Here is a 15,638-nt window from a genome sequence, read left to right on the forward strand (position 1 = left end):
AAATTTCTCCTTTAGGTTCGAGGCGATCAAGGCAAGTTCACAGAGTACAAGAAACTTTGGCACACTTTAAACTTTAAACACACTCAATTAGATAAAATAAAATGTTTAGCTAACTTTTATCCCGGCCCTTCCAGGACACAGCTTGACCCAACGGTCAAACTTTCTGACTGGCTGAAAAATGTTTGAAGAGCCAAAAAAAAAAGATACAAAAAAAAAGCACAAAAAATCTCGCCAAAATAGGAAGCAAAAAAGTTGTTACAACTTTTGGCAATTATCTTGGCGGAGATTCAGTCCATAATAATGTTGCCATGGCCTATGCCTAGTTTGTCCTTATGTGTGCCCATATAAGAGTTTAGTATATGTGGGGAAAACAATGCCAGTCTGTCAACAACAAAGTTTCCGCCAGCTGCAGTTGATGCCAACTATTTTTGTTATTTTTTATTCCTTTTTGTATGGAGGTCAAAATAAACCTCTCTCCTTGCCTGTAAAAATAAAATCCGTTGCATACTTTCCAGTCCTCTGCCACCCGAACACATTCCCCAAACTTAATTGTGCCAATAATGGGTTGGCTCTAATCCTTTAAGTGCTCTTTAGTTGACACTCTTAAAGTTTTTTCAGCTTGCCTTTTACAATTTCAGCAAAAGCTTTTTTCGTTTTTGACTGAAAGCTAAAAATGGCTTTAACATTTGGATTTACTGAGGCAAGTTTTAAATTTAAACAAGTGCCAAATGAATTCAAAATATGTTTCTCACTCTGGAAACTTGCAGACGAAAATGAACACTTTCCAACGCCCTCAGTTTCAAAAACCTGGCCAAAAGGTGCAACCAAAGGGGATGCATACAACAACAATCGCTTTGTCGGTGAAGGACAGACAACGAAAGTGGCAATAATGCGATAGAAGCAAGCGGCAAAAGGGGAGAAAGCAGAACCTTAAAATGGGTCAACGTGGCGTATGCTTAATGTCTTTGCCGCTTTAATGAGCCCGACACCACACACCCCGCCCCGTGAGACATGAGCCCCAGACACGAGGAAAAGGGAAAAGAACAGCCAGGGATGCCGGCAGATTCTAATCAAAGAAAGTAAGTGTCTAAGAGCTATCAAAAGAGAAAATATATAAGACGCTGAATACTGCTTGGCGCATTTGCTCGACTTGGCAGTTTTTCTTTTTTTTTTGTTAACAAGTTTCTTATGCTGTGACTTGGCCCGGCTTATACAGTCAACTTTTGTTATTCTAAGGAAAGCAAAAAAATCGTAGTGAAAGCAGAAAATGCGAAGAGCGAGAAGAAACGCATAAAAACTTGTTGAGATTTATCTTGCCACACGCGAAGAGCACTGCAAGTTCCCGGCTGAAGCACCTCCGCGCCATGGAGGGGCAACCGCCACCACCGAGCAGTGGCGTCATCATCTAACTGCATTAGAGCTGCCGTTGCATACTTCACGGCGCATATGCCAGTTTATTTATGGCCCTGCCACCAGCCCGGCGCGGGCGTTTAAGCGCCTTAAAGTACGCAATGCGCACTGCATTCGTGCCGCAACTTCTTGCCACTTGTTGTGGCAGATGTCGTTGCTTTTCCAGCTCCCTCATGCGTGGGCTTACATTATGAGAATCCGTGGCACCGCCAACCCTTGACTGACTAAGCAGACACAATGATGTGCTTGGGACTAGTACAGTCATTAAACATGTCATATGGGTCAATGGGTTCTCCTAGCGGAAGCACTCAGGTGCTGTAGACTTTTTGAGTACGTTTTTTAATATTTTAAACTATTGCACTTAGAGGAGGACTAAAGGAAACCACATGAAATTAAATATATTTCGGATTTTTTAATTAAATAATAACACTTATGCAAAAACTACTACGCTCTGCAAACAAATTTAAACAAAATTTGAAGAGGTAAATATTATGAAGAGCTCGCAAAATCGCATTTGCGTGTCCCCACAAACGGAGAGTGCAATCATCCATTGTGGCAGCAATAGCAGCTGTCCACGGGCAACAAGCCACTTGCAGTTGTTAGAAACAATGGATGTGGACAGAACAAAGAGCAATTCCAAAACCAAAATTCATACAAAATAAATTCACAATGCCACGAAGTAGGGTAAACCAGGCGTTAAAATATTCCCCAGCAGAAAACAATACCCATGCTTTTATCAATTGAAGTTCCATGTTATGTTTCGATATTCGCAGTGGGTATTTTGTAAACCGGAATATCATTCTATACCCATGACGAAAGAAAAGTATACAAAATGAATCAAGCGCTTTCTGGGAGACTTAACGAAGTGATACTATACACTATAATAGTATAGTATAGTATATACAAATATCAAGAAAACAAATTAATCCTGTATGCATAGCTATTCTTTTAACTTTCCGTCTTCTATATTTCTATTACACGGATATGGTATTCGAACCTTTATTTCTATTGTACATACATGTAATAAAATAAAGAAAATGAATTATATTTTAGGAAAGGTCATCTCTTATACCTTGTAGCTATAGGATACCAAATACCCCACCAAATAAAAAACTGACTGAAAAATGTGTCAGATAAATAAAGTATTTCAGGACATCCAGCTTCCTTGAGTAAGGACACTCGGAATGGTGTCAAACAACTGTTGAGCTGCGCACACGATCCGTTCCAACTGGGCAGCAAACACACAGCAATTTGTATTTGTTAGCATTCAAATAACCGGAAGCGATACGCTCAGCACAGCTACAATGAATCCGCAACAGGACGAGGACCAAAAACAACAGTCGAAAACTAGCAAAATGCAAATGGAAAGCGAAACAAAACAAATGGAACGCCTGGGCTGCTCCAGTTCTATATATTCTGACATTGGGGCGGATGGATAGAGGGGCTACCATTTGCAGAGCCAAGCTAAACTATCAATAACACTTAAAAGCTTTTTCAAATATTTTCCATTCGTTGTTTTGTCTATTTGAGGCATTCCGTGCATTTGTAAGTTCTGGCGCACCATATTTATTATTTGTTATTTGCTTTTTATTTATTACTGGAAATGTTTTTCCTTTTACTTGCCTCGGTATACTCGTATTTAAAAATGCAATTTCGTCCGTGTTGAAATGAAGAATATTCAACGCCATGGAGTCCGGACTCTGGACTCCAGAGCATCATGAAATATATGCCAAGCTGAATGAATATTTTAATATTTATGGATATACATGTGGCGCATGCATATTGTAACCACAATTTTAGATTTTTGCTATTTTAGAGAATTTTCTTCCTCTAAAATCGACAGGAAAGTATTCTAGGTCTTTGGGGATATGAGCTATTCCGGAGATATAAATTTATTTGACTTTAATTATTTGTTTGTTTTTCCATTAGTTGCTTATTGCTTTTAAAGAGATTCGTAATATTTACTCCTTTTCCTCTAATGTTCGCAAATTAAATAAACTCCAATAAATGTATTAAATTGGAAATGATATACCTTTTTATCCTCTTACTTAACTAATTAATATAAAATGTGAATAATCCCCTGCATACCGATGTACATTATTAAAATAAATGAATCTTTTAAAGCCTATTTTATTTATATAAGAGAGCACCCCTATATTAAACATGTTTCTTATATATATATGAAATCTCTTTCTATATGTACGAGTGTGTCCTAGGTGGAGTATGTCCTGGCAGACATTTTATCTGACCGAACGGGTCAAGCATCAGTTCATTTTATTGACATAAATGTTTATGTTTATTTGTCTGTGTTTAAGCATTAATGTTTATCGTTATGTTGATCCTGAGAATGGTATCCTTGTTTCGCTTGTCCTCATTGTGTTTGCTATTTGAATGCAAACAAAATCAAAAACATCTTTGTGCAAATACACAAAAGTCAAATCTGTATTACATCTGTTTAATGGCGCACATGTACACTCTGATATTAAATAAGTGGGCCCTGGATAATGAGATTTTAAATAGGTTTAATTAAATGCATTTGTTTTTACGGATAGTCTTGTATAATAGTTCCATTCTGTGCAAAACAATCATTTCAATTATTTGGTGTTTTCTTGACTTTCGGGTTAATGATTTAGGACAACAATTGTTAACAATGTTTAGTTTGTAGCTTAGTGATATAAATAAAATTATGTAGGCAGTGATAATGTAGGGTACCGATAATGTAGAATTATAAAGATTAAAAAATATCTGCCACAGTTAAGTCAAGTTACGAGCCATAAAACCTCACCTATCAGTTCAAATTTGTGAGCCAACGACGAAACACATGAAAGGTTAAATAAAATGATTCTTCCAAAATCAAATAATGGTATAACCATACGAATCATGACCGAGAAGGATTATGAGGAAGTGAAGCCATTCATGAGAGATAACTTCTACTACGACGAGCCTTTTGGAATAGGTATAAACGAGCCACTGCATCTTCAGAACGAGGTGGAAGAGGACCAACACCATTTGGATATAATCCGCCAGGGGCTCTCCCTAATAGCTACAGAGGATAAAAGCCCGGAACACGTGGTGGGTATTGTTCTGGCCGAGAAACTGGAACCCCATGATGTGGAAAAGAATCGAATATATGCTGAGGAAAAGAAGCAGAATCTGTTGGGTCGCATCCTGCAGCTCATGTCCAAAGTGGAACGTGAAGCGAACGTTTTTGAGCATTACGGTGTTACCAACTTCCTGAACTCCTACATAACCGCTGTGGGTACCGCGGCGAGGGGAAAGGGTCTGGGATCTCGTCTAGCCAGCACTCTGATGGAGCTTCTCTGTGATGGCCGCCTACTGCACCAGCTACTATTCCGCCCAGCAGAAGGCTGCCTTGGGCATGGAGTGCATTCACACCCAGGCCTATGCCGACTACAAGGACGATCAGGGCCGAGTGATGTTCACCCCACCGGCCCCACATACTCATATCAAAGTTATGGCCATCAAGCTTTGAATAAATTTTTAATTAATTTTTAGTTAACTTGGAATATTATGCTTTTTTTTCTTAAAAGTTATTTTAATAGAATGAATCTCTAAAAATACGAGGTATTTTTGTAATATACATTTTCTTAAAAGCCTCGTTATCTTTCCAAAGTTTAGAAAAAAGGCTGACGTATGCAGCTTTTGATAACGCCTTCAAAACGTCTATATGTACTTTAAGCAGATTACAACGAAATATAATTTTAACTGACTTGATTAGTTACATCTGAGCCTTTAAAGACTAAGCATCAAAAAATATGTTACCCCAGACAAAGAACGGCATAACTATCCGCATCATGACCGAGATGGATTATCCGAAGGTGAAACTCTTCATGAAGGATAACTTCTACTACGATGAGCCCATGGGAATGGGCGTGGACGAGCCGCTGCATCTTCAAAACGAGGCGGACGAGGACAAGAATCACCTGAATATGATCAGCCAGAAGCTTTGCCTGGTAGCTACGGAGGATACCAATAAAGGACGCGTCGTGGGAATCGTCCTGGCAGAGCGCCAGATACCCGAAAACATGGAAGACCATCGCATTTATGCGGAGAATTCCGAGCAACATCTCTGGGGTCAAAATTTGCGATTTCTGTCAAAGGTTGAGAGAGATGCTGATCTTTTTAATCGATTTGGCGTATCTGAACTGCTTTACTCGTACATAACCAACGTAGATGCTAAATTGAGAGGAAAGGGCTTAGGTTCCCGTCTAGCTGCTGCCCTTATGGATGTCGGCCGCTCCAGGGGTCTTCCCCTAATGGCTGCCTACTGCACCAGCTTTTACTCTGCTCGCCAAAAAGCAGCCTTGGGAATGGAGTGTGTCCATTCTTACCCCTTTGTGGATTTTAGAGACAAAGAGGGACATGTGGTGTTCAACCCACCACCACCACACACACACGTGCAGGTTATGGTTATGAGGCTTTGAAGGAACACTTTTTTTTACTTTTTTCTTTTTAATTTAAATAAATTTAATGATGTTAAAAATAAAAACCTATCGCAATTTTTGAAGAATAAATTCTATCTATTTTATTCTATGTCTATTTTGATACATTGCATTTCAGTCTATGTGGCGTAAGTTTCAAAAACAATGGCCTTAAAACTTTAAAAGAAAAATGTTTAAATATTGCCGCCAAAAATATCGATAATCACGTTCATTATCGCAGAAGTGCGATCACAAAATAAAATGTGCAGTGCTGGATAACGACAACATTGACTTTCTGTCACAGTGACTGATTAAAAAAATAAAGTGAAGATATTTCTAAATTTATAGTTGGCGTAAATCCTATAAAACAAAACAAAATACAAATATAAAATTGTAATTAATTTTTTTCGATATTTAGTCATAATAAAATCACGATATATTTTTATTCAAAGTATATCGATATATTGATATTTTGATAAATTATCAACAATCCTAGAGCCAACCAGAAGACAGAAACTAAAAGTTTTAATAACTAAAAAACACGGTACACAAACAGTTTAGTTGTTCCTAACCAGCACACTTATAGGCGTCCAAATGCAGGTGAGTTGGCCGCCAAAAAGCTTCGACGTTAGCTATGCCTGCCGGAGGCAACTCGAGGGTTCATAGCTACGTCGACAGAGAGACACGCAACCAGAACAAATGACGAAAAAAAAGCGGGACGTGCATGTTAATATAAATAATTCCTATTTCAGTACTGCTGGCTGCTGGGCCTGCTGGTGGCCCTCGGTGGCCTGGTGGCAGACTGCTTCTACGTGCCCGGCGTGGCGCCGGTGGAGTTCGTCCAGGACCAGAAGATCGACGTGAAGGCGGTGAAAATGACCAGTAGCCGCACCCAGCTGCCGTATCAGTACTATTCGCTCCGCTTCTGCTACCCCAAGAACGGCACGCTGATCTTCAAGTCGGAAAACTTGGGGGAGGTGCTTCGCGGGGACCGGATCGTCAACACACCCTATGATGTGAGGATGAATCAGCAAGTCAACTGCCGGCTACTCTGCAACCAGAAGGACAGGCCTCTAACTTGGAGCAAGGAGGACTCTGCCCTAGTTGCGGAACGCATCCAACACGAATACTTCGTGCATCTTCTGGTGGATAACCTTCCGGTGGCCACACGCATTGTAAACGTGAATAACCCGTCGGAAGTGACCTATGAGCACGGTTACCGACTCGGCCAAGTAGACGGGGAAAACATCTATATCAACAACCACCTCAAGTTTATTATGTCCTACCACATGCACACCAAGGGCAAGTACCGTGTTGTGGGCTTCGAGGTGGAAACGGTTTCGGTCAGTCACAAGGAGCTGAAGTTTCACGGCGAGACGTGTAACTTCCCGGACAGCGCCCGACCCCAGCTCGTCAACCCTAACGGCGAGACTCAGCTGTACTTCACCTACTCCGTTGAATGGAAAGAGTCCAAGGTGAGCTGGGCGTCGCGCTGGGACATCTACCTAGGCATGCGCGACGTCCAGATTCATTGGTTTAGCATCATCAATTCCTTGGTGGTGGTGTTCTTCCTTTCCGGCATCCTCACAATGATTATGATCCGCACCCTGCGCCGGGATATCGCGAGGTATAACACGGACGACAACATCGAGGACACACTAGAGGAGACGGGATGGAAACTGGTGCATGGCGACGTGTTCCGACCACCCAAGAACACGCGTTTCTTCTCGGCGATTATTGGCAGTGGCATCCAAATATTTTTCATGGCTCTTATCACTATCTTCTTCGCCATGTTGGGCATGCTGTCGCCGTCGTCGCGAGGTGCTCTAATGACTTCTGGCATCTTTATGTACGTCTTCATGGGTACTATCGCCGGTTATTACGCGGCGCGTCTCTACAAGACGATGAAGGGGCGAGAGTGGAAGCGGGCAGCCTTTCTCACGGCTACTCTTTATCCGGGCATTGTCTTTGGGTAAGGTACTATACGCCGTTTTTGTTGAAAATGAATTAATATTTATATTTCTTAATCAGCACCGGATTCATTTTAAACTTCTTCATATGGGATAAGTCCTCTAGTGGTGCGGTACCTTTCACAACCATGATCTCGCTTTTGCTACTCTGGTTTGGAATCTCAGTGCCATTGGTCTATCTGGGCTTTTATCTAGGCTACCGGAAGCAGCCGTATCAGCACCCTGTGCGAACCAATATGATTCCGCGGCAGGTGCCAGCTCAGCATTGGTACATGAATGCGGTCTTGAGGTAAGTCCACTAAACGGAGTCCACCTGTTTTTGCTAATTGCATATCTTTTTAGCACTTTGATGGCTGGCATTTTGCCGTTTGGCGCCGTCTTCATTGAGCTCTTCTTTGTATTCACGGCCATCTGGCAGAATCAGTTCTACTATCTGTTCGGCTTTCTCTTCTTAGTGTTTTGTATCTTAGTAGTTAGCTGTGCCCAGATCTCCATAGTCATGACCTATTTCCAACTTTGCGGAGAGGTGAGCGCCATGAACATAAGCATAATGTTATATATTTTAAATGTTTCATGATTGCAGGACTACCGCTGGTGGTGGCGAAGCTTTATTGTCTCCGGCGGCTCAGCCGTGTACGTGCTCTTTTATAGCATTTTCTACTTTTTCACCAAGCTTGAAATCACAGAATTTATACCAACCCTTCTCTACTTGGGCTACACGGGTAAGTGACATCACCGAATTGACTAATTAACATATTAATATAATCTTGATAAACAAAGGCCTTATGGTGCTTACTTTCTGGCTACTGACGGGCTCAATCGGCTTCTTCGCCGCCTATGTCTTTATTCTGAGAATCTACGGAGCTGTGAAGATCGACTAGACGTCTCCTGGTCGTCACTCACCAACCACGCTGTACACCAAACTATCCTTGCAATATCACTCGATCATAAATATATTTAAAGAGCAACTGTCCAGGTGCGCCTGATCAAGAGAATGAAATGATAAACCGACGATTAAATAATCTGCGCTAATGTTCCCCATCATGTCCCAGCTTAAAAAAGCACCGATTGAGTAACCACTTAGTATGATGACAACTCGATATGCTGTATGTATGTCTTGTGCCCTCGAAGGTGGCTCGTTTTGAGAGCGTTGCGTTAGGATACATTCTAGAAATGTCTTATTTATACATGTATGTAAAGAATCTAATCTAAGCAACAGATATAAAACAAACAAAAATTAAATAAACTAAGCTTAACTGTACGACACCTGTGAGTGTAAGTTACTTCGCAGGAAAGTTTAACTTATTTCCCAATCGCTGCCTTTTTATTTTCCACTCAGTCGACTTAAAGGTCTTGTCGCAGGTGGATCGACGAATCTGAGTTCCCAATGGGCCGCGTATTCATGGCTATTTTGGTTGTAAGTTATGTCCTGTTTCTGGACATGGTTTTTGGTGTAGGCTTCTGGGGGACTTACAAAGTAAGTGGACCTGTTTCAAGTCGATTCATTTTGGACTAATGATTTATTTTTAGAAACGAAAAATGACGGTAAAATCACGAATTATGACCAACATTAGCGTGGGAGTCTACTCCACTCTCCAGGAATTGCTGCCGTTTGAACTAATTACTAACGCTTCAGAGTTTTCAAAAATAAATCCAGGAATTTGGTAGTTTTTCTTCTAATATTGTACGATTTGAAACTCGAAAATATTAAACGATTAAAGCATTAAATATCATATGGGGATTTATTACAATAATTGATACAGATAATAGCTTTTAGTATTTTACATATTTTAAAATTGATTTAAGTTATCTATATTCAATCGTATACTTGTAAGGAAATGGGAATGGATCCATAGATAGGAGCACCCATTACTCAATAGTTTTTAGTTTTGATTTTATTTATTTATTATTATTTTTACTTTTTGTTTAATATATGAACTCTTGGAGGAGCAAAAAATGAGTTCATTGCTCTTAAGTTTAAACTTTAAACACTTATCTGGGGCTTAATTTATTATTTTGAATTATGCTCAAATTCGTCTTCCAGCTCCAACATCTCCAAGGATTAGATACCTATCATGCACATTTACTTTTGGATAATTCTCCCGTACGGAATGTTCTAAGGTCAGCATCCTGTAGGCTCGAACTAAGGATGAAAACTAGGTTAGCAAGTGTAACACACATTCATTTATCGATTCTTGCACAACACAAATTACTAGAGAGGGCTTTACGATTACTTAAGATATAGATTAGAGACTAAAATCTGTGAGGGAACATCGAAACAGTTTACTGTTCCTTCCGGCTCTTCATCACGGTCCTCGTGCTGGTCCTCCTGCTCCTGCTCTTGCTCCAGAAGTCATTGAGGCTGAGGATCTGGATATCTGTGGAAAAGTGCGCTTTGACATGGTTGCGAATCGGTTTACCTCAGCGGGTTCCGATTCTTTAAACGCTAGCGATTCCGCTTGGTCTTGCGACTAACATTGCCCTCGATGATGATCTGATGTGGCATGCAAAGTAAAGAATTTTGATTGAGAAATTATGGCAGAATCTTGAGAAATGCAGCAACGCTAATCGTAAAGGGGAAAAGCGGTTAGTTTGCCCCTCCAGTTTTTAGAGTTAATAGTATAGGGGCACTTGAATTGCTGGGATTAGGGAGTAGGTCGGTTGGTTAGGATGTGTTAGGTTTTAGTTACTCCAGCACCGACTGCTCTACCTGAAGGATCTGACTGGCCTCGAAGGCTGTGCCCGGCAACAGGATCACGGGGGAGGTCACATTGCCCGCCTCCACGCACAGCATGTTGGGGAACTCGTCATCGCCAAAGTCACTCATTTCACGCGATCGATCGATCCAAGGATTCCAGATGACTAAAATAGAGAAATCATGGTATGGTGCAAGTATCCTTGGATAAGGACTGTTCAATGCACTTACCCGTATCGGGGAAATTGTATTTGTGCAGTCGCATCTTGCGGCCGGACACCACATTGGTGATGACGTGCTCCTGCGGGGTGTGCTGGTAGATCCTGTCGGTCCACTCGTTCACTGTGACCACCTCGCGTCCCTCCTGGTAGAGGGAGTTCTCCCGCGTCTTGTCGATGAAGTGGCAGCCCTGCAGGCCTGTGATCTGACACCGCCGGACATCGGGCACCTTCAGGTATGTGTGCAGCAGCATATTGAAAGTGAAGCTCAGCTCCTTGCTGGGGTTGTAGACGCCGATGTGGAAGTGGAGCTCCTTTTCCCGCAGGATCAAGCGGTAGGAAATGCGGAACCTTAAATGGAGATTCTATTAAATTTGTTGAATGGATAATGACGAAAACTTACTGATAGTTCCAGATGGAGCGTGTAAAGTCGTTATCCATCAGCGAGAATATAGCCTCGACATCTCCGTTGTGCAGCCTCTCCGGAGGTCGCTCCAAGTGCCACCGGGTAATCCTCGCAAATCCGTGCTGGGGCCCGAAGGACCATGCTCCAAACTGGGCTGTAGTTGCAGAGAATCATCAGTTTATCGCCCGAACCAAAAAAAAAATAAAAAAAAACTTACGAAACACAAAGGGTATTCCGCCACGTATCGCCTTCTTGCCATCGAACGAGGCCAGCTTGCTAAGAAGGAAAAAAGCCAGAGGAAAAGACTCGATTAATTCGGTTAGATGCTACTCGAAAATATTTCAGTCATAAAAACACTCGCAGACTCAGGCAGACATTCTGAAATTCAGAAATTCTATTAGCAGAAAAAAGTGTCTGGCCAAATGCTCCTTGCCCCTTTTTTTTCTATACACATTTTGTGGCATGTTGTTTTTCTCCCGCTTCTGAGGATGACGTTGCCAGGAGTCCGGAGTCCGGACCTGCTTAGTTTTCGTCTCAGCTAATTTGCCGACGCATCCATCAAGGCGCTTCTTATACCTAAGCTTCTCATTCTGGCTCTCCTCCAGTTGCTGTGCACCATTTGTTAACTCGTTCAGCCGAGGAGCGCATTTGACATGGCAAATACCATTAATATTCAAGATTTTAGTTTGGGATTTGCTTCGGAGTGCAATTTGTTTCTCCAAGTATTCCAGCAATACAAAAAAGAGCTCTAATATCTTATAGATGTCTTATAGAAATGTGTACTTAGGATCAATAGCTCATATAGCTCTTAGGCATTCATTTCAACTAAACCCACATTATAGATATCTTTTAAGAATCTTATTTTTGTAAAATCTTCCATTTCAAATGTTTCTAATTTTTAGCAAGTTCTCATTTCTATTTCAGGCTATCCTTAAAGCATATTAAGTTTTAAAATGAATTCCATTTATTCATTTATTTTAGTTTTCAACTTCTTGCTGGACTTATATGGTGTCCAGGTTCCATGGACGCCGTCGGTTTTTAGTGGGTTTCCAAATGCGACGACTGGTGGCCACAAAAACAGTCGGAAAGTTTTCAGCAGACGAGCTGGGATGGAATGGGAACAGGGATGGGAGGCCAGAGCTCCGGTGTGTATTTGTGTGGGAGCGGAAAAAAGCCGCCCAAAAGGGAATATGCGAGTTGGCAGAAAGTTGACTGAAAGTTGGCGGTGCTTGCGCCACTGTGCCGAGTGGAGGGTTCATGTAGTGGGGATTTATCGATCTAGCTGGCCGCGCCAAAAACTCCATTCATAAAAACTTGCACATTGTTTTGCCACAACGTGGTGGGTTTAGGGATGCGGCACGAAGCGCGGGGAGGACGAAGAACGGGAGGCAGAGGGAGAGGGAGCCCAGAACAGGAGCAGCAGGCAGCAACAGTGCAGCAAAAAAAACGGTCATCAATGGAGGCAGCTCTTGGGGCAGAGTCCACTGTTTGGATGCAAGTGCAACGCTCCTATCCCCCCTCCCCACCCTGTGGAGTGTTTCGTGTTTTTGCCGTTCGGTCGCCTTTGGTTCGGTTCGTTGGTTCGACGTTTGGGGCCGCTCGGTCCCGACGTGTTTTTTGTTTGGGTGTCATACAAAAACATTTTGCCGCCAAACAGAATGGCTAAGGCTGCTCCTGCCCAGGCCATCCTCCTCCTGGCAGCCCCAACTGCCTCCGTTTATGTGTGTGTCTGTGTGTGTTGGTAACTTTGCAAATCACTTTTTTGGTTGCATGGCCATCGCATACCGTACACTTGCGTAAGTTCGAGCTTAAAGTCCGGCCACCACGGCGTATGAGCTATATTTAAAGGCTGCCAATCGACTCACCTGACAAACAACTGCTCCTGATTGTTGACACGCCAGGAGACAACTGTGGCGCCTAAAAAAGGGAAAAATATACGATCCAATTAATACATTTTATGTTTATATTTATTTTTAATTTTTAAGTGTAAAAAGGTATTAAAAATAAATATTGGGTTAGATAAAAGATATTTCAATTATATTCCATTCCATTAGATATAATAAGGATATATAGATAATAAGATAGATAGATATATGTAGATTTAAATAATAAGATATTATACGAAATAATGTATAACTATTCCATTTAATTTTATCACTTTAGATGATAGTCTTAAAAGGTGGCCCAAAGAGGCTACTATCCTTCAATATTAATATCCTTTATACATTCATTTCCATAATACTTTGCTTCTACAATTATATTTATATTATTATATATTATATTTTCCCTTAAAACCTGATATTACAATCCCTCCAAGACTACCTACTTGTTCTAAAAAGAAACCACTATATTCGTTCCTGATCGTTTTGTCTCTTCCAGATTTGTCAATGAGAAAATATGAATAAGAGAGCCAAGAGAACCAAAACTTGTTCATCAATGAATGAAGCAGAACCTGGATCAACTATTGGAATTAAACCAACAAAAAAGAGGCAATGCTAAGTACATGACGCACACACTTCTAACCCACATACTGCCTAAGCCAGCAACTGGCAACTGGCCTGTGAGCAAACCGGCTGAGACAGACTCTCTGGTACAGTTAAAGGCTGGGATTTGGCTTTTGGGCACGGATCTGGGCATGACGATGGCCTCCGGCCGTTGGGTGGGTGCACACACGGAAAGTGTGTGTGGGTGGAGCGGCTGCTGTTCCCATCCCAAAAACTCTCTGCCAGGCCTGCCAGATTTCCGCGCTCTAAGACCAGCAATTCGATTATTTTGATTCGTATTCGGAAACACGTCAAGTGAAGTTTTAGTTTAGGAGCAACTCGAAAAGTTTTAACCAACCGTGCGCTCTTATTACAACCGATAAGTTGTTACACTGAAAGAATTGTACCAGGGGTTTGGATATAAGTTATGTATGTTACAAGTAATTGTGAATATTATACATCAGACCATAAGATACCTGATTCTAAAGTTTATCAATAGAAACATCATTTTTGAAATAGTTTATTAATTAATTTCTCAGGGTGTATGTCCCGCTGTCTGTGCCAAATGTTGTTGTGTCTCTGACTGTTGCTCAAACGGGCTGCGACTTGGAAACTAACGTGGGCAGGCCAGACACAGCGAGTCGTAATTGTTGAAAGTACGCGGGGTACCAGCACACAAATACATGGGTGCACATAGAGTCGGGGTATGTAAGTGTGCGGGCCCAGTACATAGTACATACAACGCCTAATCGAAATGTGCTGCGAGTAGGAGCCCGCGACTCTGAGAGCTCTGAGGGAATGGAGCTCTAAGCTCCGGCCCAGACCTGGTCCCAAAGCCATCGGCCGGAGTACGATCGATCTACCCCCCACGAAAGCAGCTTTCGAGTAGTGGGACTATCGCTCCTCGATCGCCCCCGAGTGATAAGATAGCCGAAAGCTCTCGGCTGTCTACAAACAAGGTTGTTTTGAGAACAAAGTGATAACCTCCAGAGGTCGCGAATACGTCAATAGGGGGCGAAACGGGTTTCGCTTTCCGAAACTCCTATGGATCGAAAGTCAGCCAATTTGTTAGCCGAGAAGAGCTGGCCAATCATGCGCTAAAAATAACGCCAACAACTTTTCGGCGAAGACTGCACAAACGGCTGTGGTTGCTATTGCTATTGCTATTGCTATTGTTGTTGGACTGTGTTTTTCGTTAATTATGATTAATTGTTGCGAGTGGCGGCGAATCTCTCTGCTTACCATGCAAGTTAATGGTGCAGGTTGTGTTGTTGCCGCGATCCAATACCACAACGCTGGTGGCGGCCATTGCGGCCGCTGTCGTGGCCATTTTTTAAAATTTCGGCGACTAACGGTTCTTTGCGCCGGATCCTGTGGCCTAAGTGTGGGTGTTGTCGTAAGTGTGGGTGTTCCTGGCAGCGCCCTCTGCTGGTGGCTTTTCAAATTGGAAGTTATTTTCAAAAAACTGTTGCTCCGTAGCACGAAAGGCAAGGTGATCTGGATTTGGATCTGGACGTGGCCCCTGGTCTGTTGAGCGTCGATTGAACTTTAATTTGCGCATTTACATAATGTTTGCAAAAATTATTCTGCACACAAAGCACTCACACTCACACTTGAGCCCACGACTATGAATCCGAACACGGCTCGCTCGCACACACACACTGTCACGCACTGAGCGCAGCTTTAGTTTTTGTCAATGAACAAATACGTATGGAAAAAACTCGTGCAAAAAACGCCGGGAACCAGAGCGTCGCGTCCGAGCTCTGGATGTTGCGCCAACGACCGACCGCTTCCGAATGAAACTAAACCAGCTTTCTTCAATTGGCTCCCTTCGCCTAAGCGGCGTAATCTTTCTAGCCGACTTACGGTGGCTCTTTTTTTGGAGGAGTACTTAAATGATAACTTGACCAATGATAAACCATATGTATGAGTTAATATTTGTCATTAAAATTCATTAAAAATATACCTAATAATTTACACAAATGTTACAGTTTCATGGTCTCATACGACCAAC

At 42.1% G+C, this 15,638-nt stretch overlaps 3 protein-coding genes and 1 pseudogene across 6 annotated transcripts; 3 read left to right on the forward strand and 1 right to left on the reverse strand.

Moving 5' to 3' along the window:
* The first annotated feature begins 4,005 nt into the window (after positions 1-4,005).
* LOC6505684 lies at positions 4,006-4,936 on the forward strand (annotated as a pseudogene).
* Positions 4,937-5,133: 197 nt separating this feature from the next.
* On the forward strand, positions 5,134-5,959 carry LOC6502760 (arylalkylamine N-acetyltransferase-like 2). Its single transcript, XM_001964948.4, has one exon. It carries the CDS (start codon positions 5,187-5,189, stop codon positions 5,853-5,855), a length of 669 nt encoding a protein of 222 aa, XP_001964984.2. The 5' UTR covers positions 5,134-5,186; the 3' UTR covers positions 5,856-5,959.
* A 356-nt stretch (positions 5,960-6,315) lies between these two features.
* Positions 6,316-9,135, forward strand: LOC6505695 (transmembrane 9 superfamily member 4). The gene is made up of 6 exons (XM_001964949.4): positions 6,316-6,452; positions 6,605-7,824; positions 7,884-8,111; positions 8,165-8,348; positions 8,406-8,544; positions 8,603-9,135. The coding sequence occupies exons 1-6, from the start codon at positions 6,447-6,449 to the stop codon at positions 8,701-8,703; spliced, it is 1,878 nt and encodes a 625-aa protein (XP_001964985.1). The 5' UTR covers positions 6,316-6,446; the 3' UTR covers positions 8,704-9,135.
* Positions 9,136-9,545: 410 nt separating this feature from the next.
* On the reverse strand, positions 9,546-15,438 carry LOC6504365 (glucose-6-phosphate 1-epimerase). Of its 4 annotated transcripts, none has more exons than XM_032455094.2 (8): positions 15,236-15,438; positions 14,867-15,151; positions 13,007-13,058; positions 11,359-11,417; positions 11,139-11,295; positions 10,749-11,086; positions 10,533-10,684; positions 9,546-10,461 (listed from the first exon to the last, which is right to left on the reverse strand). In XM_032455094.2, the coding sequence occupies exons 2-8, from the start codon at positions 14,952-14,954 to the stop codon at positions 10,387-10,389; spliced, it is 921 nt and encodes a 306-aa protein (XP_032310985.1). In that variant the 5' UTR covers positions 14,955-15,151; positions 15,236-15,438; the 3' UTR covers positions 9,546-10,386. The 4 variants fall into 4 exon arrangements, with proteins under 4 accessions (XP_032310985.1, XP_014760434.1, XP_014760433.1 ...); XM_014904948.3 differs by having other exon boundaries at positions 15,230-15,438; XM_014904947.3 differs by having other exon boundaries at positions 14,867-15,438.
* Positions 15,439-15,638: the final 200 nt, after the last annotated feature.

The sequence above is a fragment of the Drosophila ananassae genome, chromosome 3R (assembly GCF_017639315.1).
Source record: "Drosophila ananassae strain 14024-0371.13 chromosome 3R, ASM1763931v2, whole genome shotgun sequence".
NCBI lineage: Eukaryota > Metazoa > Arthropoda > Insecta > Diptera > Drosophilidae > Drosophila > Drosophila ananassae.